The sequence below is a fragment of the Natrix helvetica genome (genome assembly GCF_964273705.1).
Source record: "Natrix helvetica genome assembly, chromosome: 11".
Lineage (NCBI taxonomy): Eukaryota > Metazoa > Chordata > Lepidosauria > Squamata > Natricidae > Natrix > Natrix helvetica.
The window spans coordinates 19340672-19352797 of record NC_138562.1 but is presented as its reverse complement, the minus strand read 5'-3'; the positions used below and the strand labels follow the sequence as shown (position 1 = coordinate 19352797).

Here is a 12126-nt window from a genome sequence, read left to right as displayed (position 1 = left end):
TAAATCCCAGATGTCTTTTTTTGGGGGAAGGATTGGATTAAAAATATGCTTTGAAACTCCGGGCAGAGTTCTTCATTTTTCAGCAGTGCTCTAGTGCCACCTAGTGGCAGAGAGCAGCATTATAACACACCATTTGAACATGTGTCTGCCTTATAACTATGGCTCATCTCCGTTTCAAAGCCAAAGAGCCAACGCTGTCCAAAGACGTCACCGTGGTCATGTGGCCGGCATGGCTAAACGCCAAAGGCGCACGGAACGCTGTTCCCTTCCCACCAAAGGTGGTTCCTATTTTTCTACTTGCATTTTTTACCTGCTTTCGAACTGCTAGGTTGGCAGAAGCTGGGGCAAGTCACGGGAACTCACTCTGTTACGCAGTGCTAGGGATTCGAACCACTGTACTGCCGACCTTTCTGATCAACAAGGTCAGTGACTTAGCCACTGAGCCACCTGTAGCTTTGCTTACAAGTCCTGTTTTGTGTGCTTTTTCCTTGCAGGGAACTTGTCACCAAGCTGCGGGCTCACAGCGGCTTCTACATCAGTTTACCAGAATATATCTGCAGCCACAGTTCCACAGTACACAACAACACCTCCTGCTGGGACGGACACGAAGTGGTGGAAAGGTATCTCCACTCTCATCCCCTTCCCCTCCCTTGAATTCCTACAGTTGGCCAATCTTCTGTTTTCCACCAACCCTCTTTCAAGGGTGTTAAGCAGGATGTCCGAGAAATGGGCACAAGCCCACTGAATGCCCACACTGGCAAATTGTAGCTGGACATGGCGATGTTCTGAAGACCAAATGCTCAACTTCCTGCACCTTGGAGTCTTGGAGAAGACATTGGACGGGTCTCTGGGGCCGCCAGGGAGAACTAACAGGATCTGGGATTGAATTTGAAGCTCCTTTCCCCTCTCCGCCGAATTGTATGTTTCTCCCCTACATCCAGGGGTGGGATTGAAAAATGTTAGCCACCAGTTCTCTGCCCGGTTGCTGGGTGGGCGTGGCCATGATGGGCGTGGCCTACTCCGCCTCCTGCACCATGGTGGGGCAAAGGGTGTTTTTTCCCTCCCCAGGTTCCGGAGGTTTTTCTTGAGCCTCCGGGAGGGTGAAAACTGCCTCCCCTGGGCTCCGGAGGCTGGAAACCGACCCAGTTCTGGACTTCTAGGAGGCCCGTTTTTTGCCCTCCCGGAGCCTCCGTGCAGGCCGTGCCCTGATGAACGGGCCACATGAAGACTCCTAGGAGGGGTAGGGCAGGGCGGGCTGGGCCAGGCGCTCTTTGCAACAACCGGTTCGGAGAATCAGTGCGAACCGGCTGAATCTTACCCCTGCCTACATCTGAGGTTCAGGGGAAGTTACTGTCTGTCTGGCATGCTGGCTGGGGAATCCTGGGAGTTGAAGTCCACATATGGAAACACAGGGCTGTAGAATCTGGTCTGCCAACATCTGGACCACAATCAAGTGGCAGCAAATCGATAGAAAACATCCACCTCTGGAGAGTCTCACAATTGGATAGTTTATGCCTTTGGAAATAAAAATTGTAAAGAGAACATTGAAGTTCTGAAAAGTTATATTTTTTTAAAGTACAAGAAGTGAGAACAATCCAGCGAAGGTTGAGTCTCACCGCAGCCTTTTTATAGGGAGCTGTCAGACCCTTCGACCAATAGGACTAAACCTCTGTTCCCGCCGGAACAGAGGACCCTGGTGAAAACCACTGAAGTTAGAACAAGTATCTAACATAAACGATCCAACCTTTGGACGTTGTTGGATGCTCAGGAAGCAAATTAATTAAAGTTACAGTTAGCAAATTACCAACTAGCTTTTTTCCCCCAGGCCCCTTCCTCCCTCTCGTCGGCCCGCCCAGCTCTGCAGTTCCTGGAACTTCAGCAAAGACTTTGAAGTGATGTTAGTGCAAAAGGAAGAAAATTGGCCTCCTCTGTTTTGCATCCTCCACTTCTTGCTGCCTGGGGTTGTTGTTGTTTTTGCAGCAAAGAAACCGTTTGCTCTTAGCTTGTGGGTGTGCCAAGTGTGATGGTAGCAGGGCATGGAAGTGTGCCTTTTGCTGTGCAACAGGGCAGCGATTCCAGCAGGGGGCACCAGGAGAACAGCTGCCTGGCCTCCAGACCTTGGCCGGGTTCAAAGCATGTCCCACTCTCAATCCACTGAATTGGAGGGGCGGGGCAGGCTGCGGAGGATGGGTTATGAAGTCCAACGCAGACTTCAGAAGACCGTCCTGCAGTCAGAATAGCTTACGCTCTGCCTGAGGGACACCAAACCTTTCCCGAGTCCAAGAATTCAGAAAGGATCCTGTTTCAAACCCTGGGAAGGTCCGGGAAGGAATCCAGATTGAAGCTGGCAAGCCGGCTCTGCTTCCGCACCCACCTGGAGCCCCTCATGGCATCAGGTGCGGGCAAATGCAGAGTGAAACGCAGTGCTTTCTTTTGTGCCCTGATCTTTGGGCTCTTCCCTCCACAGGTACAGCCACCCAGCCACCAGGAACGGAGGCCGATCTCACTCGGGACAGCATGAAGCCAAGGCCAAAGGTCCCGAGCCGGTCATTAGCCAGATCATTGACAAGCTGAAGCACATAAATCAGGTGGGGGCTGCTGCCTTCTCTTGGGGGGTTGGGGGAGGGCAGGGTGTGGGGCAGGTGGTTGAGTTGGAGTTACCAAGGTCAGGGAGAAGGGAGTGAGCTGGGTTTGTACCTGGGACTGAGCAGTTATGGGGTGTGCCATGTTGATTGCAGATTGACATGCAATTGAGGTTTGAAACCACTGTTCAAGAATAACTGTGCATTCTGCAGTTTAGTTAGTTTTCCTTCCTTCCTTCCCTCCTTCCTTCCTTCCTTCCTTCCTTCCTTCCTCCCTCCCTCCCTCCCTCCCTTTCCATCCTTCCTTCCCTCCTTCCTTCCCTCCTTCCTTCCTTCCCCTTCCTTTCCTCCTTCCTTCCTTCCTTCCTTCCTCCCTCCCTCCCTCCCTTTCCATCCTTCCTCCCCTCCTTCCTTCCTTCCTTCCTTCCCTCCTTCCTTCCTTCCCTCCTTCCTTCCCTCCTTCCCTCCTTCCTTCCTTCCCTCCTTCCTTCCTTCCTTCCTTCCTTCCTTCCTTCCTTCCTTCCTCCCTCCCTCCCTCCCTCCCTCCCTCAATTTCCTTCCTCCCTCCCTTTCCATCCTTCCTCCCTCCCTCCCTCCCTCCCTCCCTTTCCTTCCCTCCCTCACTCCCTCTATTAATCAATGGGGGAGATCCCAGTGAAAAAGTTGAAGCTAAAATATGTGGGGAGCTGGAGAAGACTAGAAGAGATGGAAAGTCACCTGGTTTGACCTGGAGCTCGGAGCTTTTCCTGCAAGACTAATCTCCAAATGATTTTATTTACGATTATGTCCTATGTCCGGTGTAAACTTCTACCCATTCAAGATTAAGCTCTCCAGTTCCAGACCCCCCTCATAATAAGGCCATGCATTTCTTTCCAAATTTAGTCACCCCCCCTCTCCCTAATTGCCCGCCTTGGAGAAAGCCATTAAAATAACCCTGCAAAGCGATTGGGGGGGGAGGGGCAGGGGTTTATTCCATTTCTAAGCGTGAAGAGAGATAAATGGGGCTGGAGAGAGATGAGGGGGGGGGAAAGAAGGGGGTTAAAGGAGGGAGATCAAACACCCATCTCCCTAATTTGCAATTCATAAGTTATTTCCAGCGAGGGCTTTGCAGAAAAGGTGGAATTGAGAGGAGGGGGCTAGAGTTGAGCTGGCTGGAAGGGAAATGCTATCATCCCCCCCCCCCCGCACCCCAGAGGTTACACAGAAATTAAACCTGGGGAATTTTTCAAGCCCTCCATATCTCGACAGATCTTTGAGGGGGTCAGCCAAACCCACCTGCCTGTTAATTTTGCAACACGGGTCCTTCCCTTTTCTGGGCTCTGCCAAGGCGCTAGTCCTCTTGAATTGCCCCACACGGGAAGCGGAGCCTGGTGAGATTCAAACTGCCAAATTGCAGTCAGCCGAAGGAGCTGGCTGCAGTACTACACTCTAACCACTGCGCCGTCTTACGTTCCTTGGAGAGGGAAGATGAAGAAGATGGTCTTCTCCCATCCCTACCGTGAGCTTGGCTGAACTTGGTCTGCAGCTCCGAAATGTTGGGCAGAGGGCTCTCTACTGGGTTACATTTCCTTGCCAGGGTTTGAGATAGGAAAGTCGCTTGGGGCTTTGCTAGGGAGCCCTGTTGCCTCTGTTGTCATTCCCCCCCCCACCCTTTGCCAGCTGTCCAGCAGCCTGGCCTTTCCTCAACACCTTGGCACCCCCCTCTTGGACTTCAAAGGGAGCAGACCTCTCTTTGAGGATCCTCACTACATGTGGGGGCATTTAACCAACCTAACAGGAGTGTGTCAAAAATAAACAAGAAAAAAAAAGGAAAGGTGTATGTGGGGCGGGGGGGGGGCGTCTTGCAACACCCCGCAGCAATCAATCAACTTTGTTTATCGAGCCCTCGAGTGACTCAGCTCACAGACCGAGGCTTAACACAGGCGGCTTCTACGTCAGTGCCCTGCGTCAGGGCTTATGCAAAAGAGCGCATGCCAACATCATGACTGGGGAGCATGAGCTTTAAGAGTTGTGGGAGCTATTATGGATTATCCAATCAGTCGTGGTTGTAAAAAAAAACACACACCGTGATGCATGAACTGATCTCACACACAACCAGCAGAGCCTTCCCACATATATGGCTGTGTGGTCCCTTTCCGAAGAGTTTTTTTTTTTAAACCACAATTCCCATGATCGCTTCCCACCTTGGGAACTGTGGAAGATGGGCAAGAAGATTGGAGACCTCTGGCTAGCAGCAAGAAGCTGCTAGCCAGAGAAACAACCCCGACCTGTGGTTTTTTTTCCAGTTGAAGGAGATCATGAGAAGGACAAGCAAATGAACGGAAGACGAGAAGGAAATCCAATCTTCTCTGGCTTGTTCTCTTTCCCACCTCGACCCATCCAGTCCCTCGCTTCCCATTTCCCCCTTCAATTCTGGGTGCTGTTTTAACGGGAAAGTCCTTATCAACTTTCCCAACCCTGAAGCTTGATTGATGCTCCAAAGTTCTGGAAAAGTATGCCAAGCATCTCAGTGCAGTCCTTGGAATGTCTTCTTTTATTAAATGCCTCTCGGTCACGCAGACTCAATTAAAGGAGACGTTTCATGCCTCAGAAGAACAGAAAAAACCTCGTTCGGAGCTATCTGGCTATCTCTGCCTTTTCTCTGACCAATTTCAAACCAATCCCCGAGACTCCGGCGTCCTTTTGAAATTCCCCTTCATCCTCCACCATTGAAGTCACCATCGGCTGCTTTTGTTTTATGTTTAATGTTTGGGCGAGTAGGAGGCTGCCCCTTAGAGTTCATTGAAATGGCACAGTTGCTTTTATTATTCATCAGTGGCTCTCGGATGATATACATACAGTACATACATACATAGATACATACATACATAGATATACACACACACACACATATATATATTAGCCGAGAGCCACACATGTAGTGGCTAGTCTCATATATATGTATGTATGTATGTATGTATGTATGTATGTATGTATGTATGTATGTTATATTTGTACTGATAAATAAATAAAGGGAGACTAGTATAGGTCTATTTTGAGCTAATTAGCTCTCATCAGCTAGCCATACCCTTACTGGGATTTGAACCCGGGCTGTATATATCTTAGGCAGGAGTTTTAGCCACTAAGCTAAATATATATATCGACGTCGAAACGTTGGCTGGTGTTTTTAGCTTCATGCTTGTGTGTCTCACACAAACACGAAGCCGAAAACACCAGCCTGAAGATGGTGAGTGAGACCTCGCCGAAACGTTGCCAAGACAATCTCAATCTTGTGTGTGTGTGTGTGTGTGTGTGTGGCATTTGTGCTGATAAATAAATAAAGGGAGACTAGTATAGATCTATTTCAAGCTATTTAGCTCTCTCTCTCTCTCTAAGCCACAAGCTCCCGCCCGGACTTGGCTGCCTTGCTTCTGAGTTGTGTGGTCTGCTTCTCCTCCACTGTTTTGGTTTGGCAACGGGGGTGTGGGGGGGGGAAGGCTGGCTCTGCCACTTCAACTCTTGCAGCTGCCTAAATGGTCCTTAGGCTGAAACCTGCTTATTGCGCCCTTCTGCCTGCTTATTATGGCCTTCTCCTGGTCCCGCCTCACCCCGCAGAAGGACGCTGAACCAAAACAGCAGCTCCCCCTGGTCGCACTTATTTAAAATCGTAGGAAACCGTCAGAGGGAGGTCTGCGTGGGAAGAGAGGAATCCAAGAATCATAGAGTCCAATTCAGAGGAACTGAGTCCTCTGAGTCCTCTCTCTCTCTCTCTCAGTCCATCCTACCTCACAGGGCTGTTGTTATGGGGAAAATAGGAGGAGGAGGAAGTTGCGTGGGATACGTCCACCGCTTTGAGTTAAAATAAAAGTGGGGTGCAAAAAAGAAAGAAAGAAAGAAAGGAAAAATAAAATTGGAAGCCCCTTGTTATCCCCCCTGGTGCTCTGAGACCCTCTCTGGGCAAAATAAGCCCAGGAGCATCCAGGATCTCATCCCTCGGACTGGCTCAGAAGAGAGAAGGGGCTTTCTGTCCTTCCCTGAAGCCTCTTGACGTCTCTCCTTCCAGCTGCTCAAAGGGACCTCTGCCTCTCGCCGGAAAAACCCGGAGCGTCTTGAAGACGAGGAGGGGGCCGAAAGCGGGGATTGCGATGACGAAGACGCCTGCCGTGAGGCTTCTGGAGGTGGCGAATTGAAAGTGAAGAACCAGCCAAGGTTTTTGGCAGGTAATGGGGAAACGGAGCTCTGCCGTGTGAGGGTGGCAGTCAAGATCGGATGGCAGGGAGTCCTCGACTTAACGACCGCAGTTGGGAACCGGAATCTCGGTCGTAAATCCTTGCAGTTGTCCGTTGAAGCACTGCAGGCCTGGCCTTGATTTAGGGCTGTTTTTACGAGGGTCATGAAGCAAGTCACCCATGGCCAATAAGAGAAACGTGTGGTCGTAAGTGTGATGCCAAATCCGGAGAGCCTATCCAAGGCCGCCATTGCGAAGAGGGTGGAAGGGGCAGGTGAGCAGCAGGCACAGATCAGGAATGAAACAGAACCCAAGCACTGAATGCCTGCTCTTTCTACCCTACCTGGCATCTTTGGAGCTTCTGTGGTGACAGGAATCTTGATTGAAAAAACAACAACAACCACCCAGCTATCCCTCTTAGTGGCCTATTTTGGGGAAGTGTTGGGAAAACACAACTAGTTACGATATCCTGATAAAAAAATATAGCAAGAATTTCCAAGAAACTAGGGCCTTTCCTTTCTCCATCCCTTCCTTCTCTTTCCTTTCCTTTCTCCTTCCCTTCCCTTCTTTCTCTTTCCTTTCCTTTTCCTTCATTTCCCTTCCCTTCCTTCTCTTTCCTTTCCCTTTTCTTCCTTCTCTTTCTTTTCCTTTGCCAATAGTTTTCCCTTCCTTTTCCTTCTTTCTTCCTTCCTTCCTTCCTTCCTTCCTTCCTTCCTTCCTTCCTTCCTTCCTTCCTTCCTTCCTTCCTCTCTCTCTTTCCCTGGCTGACCTCACACATGGTGAATGTTGGACTACTATACCACCTTCCCTTTGGGCTCCAAAGCTCCAGTAGTCACCCATTTCCCACGGCCGAAAGCAACTGAACCTGGGAAGAATAGTTCCCGGGAGTTTTTCAAGTTGAAAGAGGGAAAATATAGAAAATGTTTCAAACGAGTCCAGATGCTTCCATCAATTCTCTCCCCTTGATCTGCCACAATTACCTGGCGTTTCATGAGTGGAAGCAGAGCGGGGGGGAGGGGGGGCTGCCTGTCAGACTCTCCTGTGTGTGTGTGTGCGTGACTGGCAGGCCTGCACATCCTTATTCCCTAAATCAAACCCTCTGAGGATGAAAGGCATGGGGGGGGGGGGGGAAACCAGAGCCGGGGTTACCTTCCTCGGCCTGAGAACCAGGTTGGGAGGAGGAGACACACAGACGCACACATCCGGGGGGGGGGGGTGTTCCTAGGGAGAGTTTTTATCCAGCCTCCTGAAGACCCGGAGAGACCAAACCGTGATTCGATCTCACGACATTTTCTTCCTTAATGAGCTGCAGCTGCGGGAAGAAGAGCCGGCCAGCTGGGGTTGAGCCCCTTTTCGAATTTACTTGGATTTCTCAAGCAAAAAGCTTCCCATCCTTCTTCCCTCCCACTCCCCCCCCCCCAAGGGTGAGAAGAGGAGGGAAACCGTGGGCTCTTTGGGGTCACGGAAGAGAATCTTGCAAATCATCTCCCATCTCGGCTGCTGCTTTGCTCTGAATTAGCAGCCTCCCCGACCTGAAGTTCATTGGGGGGGAGGGGAAAAAAGAGGGTCACTGGTGGTCCTTCGGGTGGCTTTTGCAGGCAGTTGGAACAACCGTTTTGGGGGCTCCGTGGAGAACGTGGTTCGTTGGAGAACGTGGTTGCGGGAGAGCTTGGAGGCACAAGACTGTCTGCATTATTCTGGGGGTTGTGTAAGGAACAGACCCGAATTGATACAGAGGCCGCCTCTGCTTGTTAGTAAAGGGAGAATTTAGGAAATTATGCATGCTTTTCTTCAGCAGCCTTGGATGGTTGGGATATTCAGCGGGAGGGAGGGAGGGAGGGAGGGAGGGAGGAAAAAAGGGATTGAAGGGAGAGAAGGGAGAGAAGAGGGAAGGGAGAGAAGGAAGGAAGAGAAAGAAGAAGGAAGGTAGTGGAGGGAGGGAGGGAGGGTGGAAGGGAAGGAAGGAAGGGAGTGAAGTGAGAGAGGAAGGGAAGGAAGGAAGGGAAAGAGGAAGGAAGGGAGGGAAGGAAGGGAAGGAAGGAAGGGAAAGAGGAAGGAAGGGAGGGAAGGGAGGAGAGGGAGGGAGGGAGGGAAGGAAGGGAGAGAGGAAGGAAGGAAAGGGAGGGAGGGAGGGAGGGAGGGAAGGAGGGTGAATGAGAGAAAGGAAGGATTCTAGTCCTCATTGCTCTAAGCAAAAGGACTGATGCGGGAGACAGAGAGAGAAGAGAAAACAAGGGGTTAAGCCATGTTCTCAGCACACTTCAGGATCCTGGGCGGATTTTATCATCTTTGCCTTTCAAGCAACTAATTTATCTATTGCAAATTTCGGGGCAGTCAACAACAAAAGCAGCAGGCAACAGCAATTAAGAACTGATTCAAAGCCCTGAAATGGGTGGGGAGGCAGACCCAGAAGAGGAGAGCAGAGGAAGACATTCTTGGGGCCTAATTAGCAGCTGAAGGCGTCTGGCTCAGCCTCCTTGGCCGGGGGCTTCTGCCCCGGAAGTGTCCTGGCCCCAGGGGCCTTTTCTCCCTGGGTGGGGGTGATGGGGAGAGGGTCAGCCGCTCGGCTACTAAGGCAGGACAGGGTCTTCTGTTGGGCCACAGGGTTGGATCCCGAAGAGGGAACAATCCTGCAACGGATGCTTCTTGCAATGACCAAGATAAAGAACTTTGCAGGCTGCAGCCCTCAGTTGGTGCCTTTGACGTGGGAAGGGAGGACGGGAAGGAGCAAAGCCGGAAATCCTGAATTAACTCAATGACTGGAGCATTGTTTCCGTCCCAGCCGACCAGAGAGCAGATTTCCAGGCAGACTTCTCGGCCTGTCGGAAGGGAGGGTGTTTATAGCAAACACACAGTCCCAGGGTGCTTCTTCTGGAGTTGTCAGGTTGTGTCACTCATTCCCCCAGTTGTGTGAATTAGCTTCGATGCCAAAACTGGAGGGCTGTGTGTGGGCCTGCTTGCAATCTGGATGTCCTTCCGGTTTAGGTCTGGAGACATACCAGCGGTGTGAAAAGGCAGGCAGGCGGTTTGTGGTGGGAAGGGGGAGGGAGGAGGGGGAAGAAAAAAAGGAAGAAGAGGAGGAGGAGGGGGTGGGGAGGAAAAGGAGAAGGAAGAAGAGGGGAAGGGGAGGAAGAGAAAGAAGGGGAGAAGGAGAAGAAAGAAGAGGAGAAGGAAGAAGAGGTGGAGGAGAGGAGAAGGAGAGGAAGAGGAGAAGGAAGAAGAGGGGAGGGGGAGGAAGAGGAGGAAGAAGGGGAGGAGGAGGAGAAAGAAGAGCAGGAGAAGGAAGAGGTGGAGGAGGGGAGCAGGATGAAGAAGAGAAGGAGAGGAAGAAAAGGAGAGGAAGAGGAGAAGGAAGAAGAGGGGAGGGGGAGGAAGAGGAGAAAAGGGGAGGAGGAGGAGAAGAAAGAAGAGGAGGAGAAGAAAAGGAGGAAGAGGAGGAGAAAGAAGAGAAGAGGTGGAGGAGAGGAGCAGGAGGAAGAAGAGAAGGAGAGGAAGAAAAGGAGAGGAAGAGGAGAAGGAAGAAGAGGGGAGGGGGAGGAAGAGGAGAAAAGGGGAGGAGGAGGAGAAGAAAGAAGAGGAGGAGAAGAAAAGGAGGAAGAGGAGGAGAAAGAAGAGAAGAGGTGGAGGAGAGGAGCAGGAGGAAGAAGAGAAGGAGAGGAAGAGGAGAAGGAAGAAGAGGAGGAGGAGAAAAGGAGGAGGAAGAGCAGAAGAAAGAAGAGGAGAAGAAGGAGAAGGGCAGGTCAAACATGCCTGGTGACCAAGTGTGGAGTCTGAAAGGCCATTGATGGGAGTTGGAAATGCTGCTTCTCACGCCTGGAGGATTTTTGGAAGGGCCAGGAGCACCTTCAGACTTAAAACCGACCCTGCAGAAGAGCCGGCTGCGCATAGGGATGTATCTGGGAGCAACGCTTTACGCTGGGGTCTCGCTGGCGATGCCCCCCCTCCCCTCCTCTTCCTGATTTTCCAGCCAGGAGAAGCCTGGACCTCTGATCCTCCATGGTCCCTCTGCACAGGATTCCCGTTGGGTGGGTGGGAACAGGCTCGCCTCCCCCTTCTCTCCTCCTCTCCCCTGCCAGCAACTCTTCTTCCCACAGCTATAATTTCACTGTCAAATGAAAAGCATCCACTCCAAAAAACACGTGTCACTGGCTGCCTTCGGCTTCCTGCTCTTCGGGTCTCCAAACCAGAAGCCCCCAAATCTGGGACTCTCACAGGAGGAGCTGCCCTTTTGCCCTCTCTGACAGCGCCCCCTGCTGACCAGGTGGGGCCAGAGCCTCCCCCCACCCCCACTGGGGCAGGGACAGGGCTGGGTCGCTGCCGGTATTACTGCCGCTTCGGTGCATGCACAATTTTGCGTGCTTGCGCTTGCTTTGCTCATGCGCGCACTCCGTACGCGGGTGCAGTTGGCCATAAATAGGTCTGTGCATGCGCAGAACATTTAAAAATGGGGGAAAATGGACCACGCTGACCACAGACCTGGTTCAGAGGCGTGGCAGGCCTGAGTTGCTGTCGTTTCCAGTGACCCAACCCGGTGAACCACTACCGATTCAGCCAAACCAGTCTGAACCAGTAAGAACCCCCTCTAGAGGGCAGATGAGCACTGCCCTCTAGAGTCGAGAATGACTAGCACATATGTGCGAGGGGAACCTTTACCTTTAACTGAATGCATACAATACAATACAATGCAATACAATAGTAGAGTTGGAAGGGACCTTGGAGGTCTTCTAGTCCAACCCCCTGCCTAGGCAGGAAACCCTATACCGTTCCAGGCAAATGGCTATCCAACATCTTCTTAAAGATTTCCAGTGTTGGGGCATTCACATACTCGGGGGTCCCCTTTAAAGCAGCTTTCTTGCTTTGAATCCAAAGCATGGCACACCCTGATCTGGGCTACGTTTTTGGGGGGGCTCCTCGTAGCGTTTTGAATCCCAGGCAAGTTGCAATACCTGGCTGTTTTTACAAGATGTTAATTCCACCCCAACAGGGGAGAGAAGGTGAATACAAACGCCAAACGGATCCGTTTCCCCTGAAAACCAAAATCCCAGCCTTCTCCTTCCAAAGGTGTTTATACATTTGCTGAAAAGTTTGTTCTCTCCCCCTGGCGTGTGTGTGTTTTTTTTTTTAAAGGAAGAGGACCTCGCTAGGAAATTGAGATTTCTCCGCCACTTGTAAAATGTACCAGAAAGAAAAAGAAAACAACTTTTTGCTTTCTTTTCTCTTCCCTTTTTAAGTTTCCTTAGACCACCTCAAGACTTTTCTAGTTTTCTTTGCTTTGAAGGCAGAACTGTGGGTTTTTTTTTCCTGGCAGAGTTTTCGGTGCCTCTGCATTTGATGTGT

The 12126-nt window shown here is 51.2% G+C and overlaps 2 protein-coding genes across 3 annotated transcripts in view; one reads left to right on the top strand and one right to left on the bottom strand.

Moving 5' to 3' along the window:
• Positions 1-12126, bottom strand: part of LOC309397665 (integrator complex subunit 6-like) — a 322886-nt gene that overhangs the window by 192359 nt on the left and 118401 nt on the right. The gene's annotated exons all lie outside the window — the stretch shown is intronic.
• Positions 1-12126, top strand: part of GPC3 (glypican 3) — a gene marked incomplete at its 5' end in the record, with an annotated part of 100014 nt that overhangs the window by 77848 nt on the left and 10040 nt on the right. For both annotated transcript variants that reach the window (XM_081963901.1, XM_081963900.1), the window contains 3 exons: positions 495-620; positions 2468-2588; positions 6625-6781. In XM_081963901.1, the coding sequence (XP_081820027.1) occupies positions 495-620; positions 2468-2588; positions 6625-6781 (404 nt within the window). The remainder of the gene's footprint in view (positions 1-494; positions 621-2467; positions 2589-6624; positions 6782-12126) is intronic.